General features: G+C 35.5%; 1 protein-coding gene across 2 annotated transcripts; it reads right to left on the bottom strand.

Annotated features, from left to right (window-relative positions):
• Positions 1-710: 710 nt before the first annotated feature.
• LOC120326173 (iron-sulfur cluster co-chaperone protein HscB-like) lies at positions 711-5,280 on the bottom strand. Of its 2 annotated transcripts, none has more exons than XM_039392421.2 (6): positions 4,635-5,280; positions 4,403-4,568; positions 3,849-3,999; positions 3,424-3,565; positions 2,198-2,271; positions 711-1,407 (listed from the first exon to the last, which is right to left on the bottom strand). In XM_039392421.2, the coding sequence occupies exons 1-6, from the start codon at positions 4,663-4,665 to the stop codon at positions 1,213-1,215; spliced, it is 759 nt and encodes a 252-aa protein (XP_039248355.1). In that variant the 5' UTR covers positions 4,666-5,280; the 3' UTR covers positions 711-1,212. The 2 variants fall into 2 exon arrangements, with proteins under 2 accessions (XP_039248355.1, XP_039248354.1); XM_039392420.2 differs by having other exon boundaries at positions 4,631-5,277.
• Positions 5,281-6,637: the final 1,357 nt, after the last annotated feature.

Genomic DNA, 6,637 nt, shown 5'->3' with positions numbered 1-6,637 from the left:
GCCAATTCGACGAACCTTGGTTCCCGTACCGAGGCGTAGTAATATCCAACTCATTGGAAAACGTGTAGCCTACTTTCAATATTTATTACATAACAATGCAGGAGTCCTCCCACTCTTTCTGAACTAGTGAAGTTTAATAAGAAAAAGAATATTTATGGTTCTTATATTTCACAAACGAAACAGATTGGCTAAACCGGGACCTATGGTAAGCCAAATCCTACACAACGAGGTAGATAGGCGGTTGGCGCTTTGACATTGCATCGTCGACTAACATGCGCGACATCCCGCGTGGGATATTTCACATAACTGCTGTTCGGTTAAGGCTTACCCCACCATCTTGTCCTAGCAATTGAAATAATAAAACTTGTTAACAAGATTTTTCGCCCCACGAACTTTTTCGGCCGCAAGACGGTTCGAGTTACGATTTTCAGTTGTCTTGTGGTGGGACTAGGGCTCCCAGAGACTTTCCATTCACATGGGATAAATATGAAAATTCTATAGCCTTCAAATGAAATACCTGGACAATTCCCACATTTACTGACTGTACAGGTTTTATACACCACTATGAAACACCCGGTATACAAAAAATCATTCGTTATGACAGTAGCTTCGAACTTGTAGATGAAGGCTCAAAATGAGAAGCAACTTGAAATCATCATCTGACCTTATCCCTTAAAAACCATCAAATTCAACGCAATACATTCAGAAAATTTAGTTCACATTTTATATGTATTTGGTGATACTGAGGTAGTGGAATCAATATATTTCTATGATAATTTGAATTTAGTAATGGTGAATAGGTAGAAAGCAATAAGGGTACCGATAGAACAATCAAAAGCTTTGAATGAATTGTTCACATCTATGTTACACCATCATAACAGCAGAAAAGATGTACAATACGAGACTAGAGGTAATTGAAGTCAATACTGTAACAGAAACAACAAGCTCGAAGTTAAAGTAAATTACGGGATATGAATTACATAAATATTTGCCTGGTTCAACGAGTATTGCGATGAATAATTCCCTTTTTGTGTCATATACCTCAAAATTAATCATATCAATAAAACCAAAGTACATGAAATATATTATTCTTATACCTTTGATTTTGAAATTCCCGCTTATTTCTGATATTCAACTAAAGGTTTACTCGTGTAGGTGACCACAGCGTCACTTCATGTCAACGCGTCACTTTATGTATCGCATCTCTTTCCACTAAGATGGAGGAATCAAATGTTTCAATTTTTCAGAAACATTGTTATAATATCTCAGTTTTATAATATATTCTTTTGCATCAACTAACTTATTTGAGTTGAAGGCGATTGAAATTTCATTAATCAATTCATTGTACGTTTCAACAACTTCATCCTGTATCTTTCTCAAATTCTCTTCATTTTCTGATGAGGAAATCTAGTTGGTAGAGAATTAAAGTTAAGGTATCATATAATAAATAAGCTGCTTTAGTTCTGCTTTTAGTCAATATCAAGGGCAGTGATTTTCAACCTTTCTGGTGAAGCGGAACCCCTATAATACTTCCCAATCGCTCTTAATTGTTTTTCATTTTTTGAATGGCTCAAACTTAAAATACATACAAAAGCAAAACTAATACTGACAAAACAAAATGATCTTTAAGTTTAGCAAGTTTAAATATAGTGGCAAACCTTATATTAAAACAATATAGGTATAATTATACGAGACTCTCGTATTTGTATAGAAACTTGTGGAACCCCTGGACTGTACCGGTAGAACCCTAGGCACAGGTTCTCAAAGCCCCAGGGCTGCATGAAAGAATCCTAAAGAACTCCGCGAGCATTTCATTTACTTATTCAAATACTGACTATTTTTTAAACACAAAGCAGTCATCAAATAAAGTGATTTTAGTTTATTCAGGGACATTTATCGGTAAATAACAATGTTTTTATTTTCATAAATTTATTGTGGGGCTGTGTAAATAATAGTCAGCCTCCTAACACCAAAAGTTTGAGAACTCCTTTCCTAGGGTGCTATGGTGAAACAGTTGAAAACCACTGATCTGGAGCCTAAAGAAAATGAAAATCAGATGTCCTTGTTGTAAATGAAGGGCGATAATAACCAGGCAGCACTCATATAAAATATGCTGCTTATAACTGCTGATTCGTGCTGGTTCCACTTAGTAGCCGCAGTGCAATTAGATAAATCCATTGTGTTAAAATCTTCTCACCTGTTCATTTAGTTCCATGATTTCCATCAAAAATTCAGGATTGCTAAGTTGAGTTTCTTCATCAATAGTAATGCCTGAACAAATGAATAAAAAACAAGAAATAAATCCAGAGGCTCATCTACAGCACATCACAAAACATTTGATATCTCCGCAAACAGGAGGTTCATACAAAATAGGCCACTGTGAGTTTTGGACAAGTTATGCGAATGGATACTAACTTGATCAAAAATATCCTGAAACATGTCAATAAACTGTCAAATCGTAGTCAATAATGGGTTAAATTTCACAAGTTTTATAATAAATCAGTGGGTCCAACCACTTGAAACATCCAACATTTTTTTAAAGGTACAACAAAGGTGTGCTAAATTAGTGAGCTTATTTTGACTCCACAATAGGTGTTACATGACTGCGAAAGAAAAAATCAAATCAAATCATGCACTTCCTCACACAAGTCCAAAACTGTATTAATTTAAAATAACTCTAATAACATTAACCAATTTGTCATGTCGTAACAGGTATCACTGGTTAATTAGGACTATTGCACAGGTGCACCATAAAATAGGCTACTGTATAGAAATTGTCTATTGCTAATAAAAAAATATATCTTAGGCAGTGTGTATTTGTATATAGCAGTGAAGTACAGTAATTGCTTCTGAAGTTTTTTTATTCCAATTTTCCTTATTTTAGTTCAATTACGTGTTCTGGCGGCGACTAGCCAAGTGACTCCTGTAGTATTTGTACCTGAAATTATGGCTCAACCCTAACCTGGTACACATACTATGTTCCAATGTTCGCCATCTTGGTACGCATACTTCATGAGTGCCGCAGTGGGTAATATTTATGAGAAGTTGTATGAAAAAAAATAACGTAATTTGAATCAGGCAAGAAAACATTTTCTTTCATTTCTTCTGCATTATGAATGAATTTAAAAAAATGTCGATAAGATCAGGTGGAGCCAAAATGAAATAAATTACTCATCTGAAAACGACACACAAATAATCAGAGGTTACTAAATAAAGCTGTGATAAAAGTAATTAGTTAAAGAAGAAGCCATATATCCTGGGTGCCAATGGGCTTGGAATTTTCACATGCGCTCTGAGAAAAAGATTTATTTCAATGATAAGCATGTGGACATTAGGTTGACGTCTCCTTACTTGCAAAACACTTTCAACTGTCACAATAACAGTGTTTAATTTATGCTCTTGCTTTATATTCTCTTTCCTTACCTCTCTGTTTAAGCATATAAACTCCTCTCGATAACGGGTCCAGCAGAGTTTTATATGCAACATTTAAAAGTGAAGATATTTGAGCGGAGAGATCTTTCTCCCTCGCACCTTGTAATGAATATTTGTCTGGATGAAAAACACGCTAAAACACAAACATTTTGGCAAATTGACATAAAAAATACTTGTTATATTTGCATGATCTCGGAAACCAGTGGAAAATCTAGATATGGACACATCAGTAAACATGCCGATACAAAAAATCATGAAACATAATACAATAATAGGCAACAAATACAGCCACTAGCAACCACTACGTCATAATAAAAATTGAAATCTGTTCATATCAGACCAAAAACAGGAGGCAAAATATCCATTGCAGATTCAGAACTCTGAAAATGGTAAACATAAAACTTATGGCTGCTTACTTGCATGTCTTTAAAATCTTTCTGAAGTTTCAAAGTTGAAATATCAAATTTTTCATCCATGTTGAATATTTCAAAAAATGTAAGAAATGTAGGTGGGAGAATAATTTTACAATGATTGCAAATAAATTTAAATCTTGAAGTTATTGGTCTCCTGAAACAAAATAATTTAATTCAATATTAAATTTTGAATAGACTCAATTAGGCCCTAAATCAAAATAAAATTATTTATACCAACAAATTACTTGAATTAACCCTTATTATGTCAATGTCAAAGTTTCTTCGCCAGAATGGCTGCTCAATGAATTATCTTCAAGTTTGGTTTTACCCTTTACAGTAGGCTAACATTCAATACAGCACCATATACAGATATAGCATGTGGCATTCAGGACCTGAGATGTTCAGGAGGGGTTAATAACTGGTTTCTGTGCATATATTTCTGTGATTGATTCATATGAGTGTTTATAGTATAGGCCTACATAGTCCAGCAGCTAGAAAAAATTTAAAAGTATTCGATGCTGAAATACGAAGTGAAAAATTGAAACTGTTACACTTACCCGCATTTCCAACATATTACTTCGTTTTCGTCAAAACTTCCATCAGATGAAGTGGAGAATCTATGGGAACCTCTGAATGAATATTGTCTTTCAAGAAGAGTAATATAGCTTTTTCTACCATTTCTCAAGATGAATGTTTTGTTACGTGTCGAAAACAAGATATTCACTGAAAAACAGGCACATTTGAAACACTTTTTCAGAAAGCAGTCTAATAAATTGTACTCATACCCACGCTTCTCCCAGGACCAAATAGCAGTTTGCATCCTCGATTGATTGTTTCAACATTCACTCCACCAACCATTCCGATAAGGGTGAACAGTCTTGTAATTCGTGGATTCATTGCTGTGAAGTGGACAACTACCGGTACTAACCAGGTGTTTAGACACCTTGCTGCAGCTACAGGCGTAACTGTCACGGGATAAAATTTGACCGCGGAAATTTATCATGGACTCCGTAATATTATTGCAGTACGGACCTTTCCCCGAGCATCGACTTCCTTGTTTACTTCGTGACATTGGCCAATCAGCAAATTGCAAAAAGTGATGTAACAATGCTCCTTTTCGCATCCGCTCAGACACTTTTCTCACTCAGACAGATTTTTAAGCGTGGTCGTAAACATTATCTCGTTTTCGCATTTTTGAACTCTATTCGTTAGTTTTCAGTTGTGTTTTGTAAAATTAAATGTAAATCAAATAATTTAATGGTCACCCCGTCTTCCTGGTGGTTTTAATTTAATTGCAGTAATAAAAATTAGTGTAGAAATAGCTGTGATAGACTAGGCTAAAATTCTTTAACGGTACTTTTAAAAAACAGATTGTTGTATGCCATGAATCATAATGATAGTTTGAAACATATACCTCATTTCACAGGCGCCAACTCGCAAAAGCACTCTTAAAATAGCCCCGAAAAATTTTGCAATGGTAAAGTATAGGAAGAATTTTTCGGGGGTCAAAGGTCGGGGAAAGGTCCATTATTGTGTCATTCTTGAAATCCATACATAACCTTTGACCTGTTGCGATTTGATGCAAAAAGAGGTGACGACTGCGATTTCCTGCTCTGGACAGAGACAATGCAAAAAATCTATGCTCTGAACGCCGACGCGATTAAGTCTGACTTGCAATGTTTCTTATGATTACTGAGACGTCACGGTGTTTCGTAGCGGGAACTAAAAGATACTATTTGAAAAAACAAAATGTATGGACCTTTCCCCGACCTTTGACCCCCGAAAAATTCTTCCCATACTTTACCATTGCAAAATTTTCGGGCTATTCTAAGAGTGCTTTTGCGAGTTTGCGCTTGTAAAATGGGGTATGTGATTCAAACCATCATTATGATTCATCGCATACAACAATCTGTGTTTTAAAAGTAACGTAGAGAATTTTAGCCTAGTCTATCACAGCTATTTCTACACTGATTTTTTATTACTGCAATTAAATTAAAACTCCTGGAAAGACAGAGTGATCATTGAATTATCCGACTTATATTTACGTTTCCTAAACACAACTGAAAACTAACAAATAGAGTTCAAAAACGCGAAAACGAGGTAATGTTTACGACCACGCTTAAAAATCTGTCTGAGTGAGAAAAGTGTCTGAGCGGATGCAAAAAGGGAGCATTGTTACGTCACTTTTTTGCATCTTGCTGATTGGCCAATGTCACGAAGTAAACAAGGTAGTCGATGCTCGGGGAAAAGTCCATTCTGAGCGGTATGTTAGTCGTTGATTCTGAGGCATTATGTCATTTGAGTAAAATAACGTGTCGAAAATAGAAGGGATGGTTGCTTATGAATACAATACAGCAGGCCGATGGTAGCAGCTCAAAAAGAATGCCAAAGTGAAGGAAAGTCATCCTATTTACTTCTGCAAAAGTTATAAGGTAAAATTGGTTATAGCTGTGATCATTGATAATGGAAGACTTATGTTGTAAAAGTAGGCTATATCACATTTTTTCAGATGTTCACGATTTGAATACCGATAATTACAGCAGAACCCCTCCATGCTCGAGCTCATACAACAGTCATCATAGTTGCTGTATAATTAAAAGGAGGGAAGGATTTACATATTTATCCCGAGGAGAGAAAAGCCGATAAAACGGCTCAATCATATGGCGGACCACGGCATGTACATGGATCATTTGGTTGAAATACAAACCACCGTTCTGTAGATAAATTGTATCTGAATGATGGGAACTTGGCCACCCCTGGTGTGAAGATAGACATTTTGCAAGTCATCCATT

This window comes from Styela clava, chromosome 4 (genome assembly GCF_964204865.1).
Source record: "Styela clava chromosome 4, kaStyClav1.hap1.2, whole genome shotgun sequence".
NCBI classification, from domain to species: domain Eukaryota; kingdom Metazoa; phylum Chordata; class Ascidiacea; order Stolidobranchia; family Styelidae; genus Styela; species Styela clava.
This window is presented reverse-complemented; position numbering and strand designations above follow the sequence as displayed.

Bases quoted from the DNA above. Each gene is read 5' to 3' on its own strand.
- LOC120326173 (XM_039392420.2), bottom strand. From the start codon at position 4,742: ATGAATCCACGAATTACAAGACTGTTCACCCTTATCGGAATGGTTGGT. The intron at 4,569-4,630 runs GTATGAGTACAA...CCTGTTTTTCAG, and splicing joins TGGTCCTGGGAGAAGCGTGG to TGAATATCTTGTTTTCGACA. The intron at 4,000-4,402 runs GTAAGTGTAACA...ATTTTGTTTCAG, and splicing joins GTAATATGTTGGAAATGCGG to GAGACCAATAACTTCAAGAT.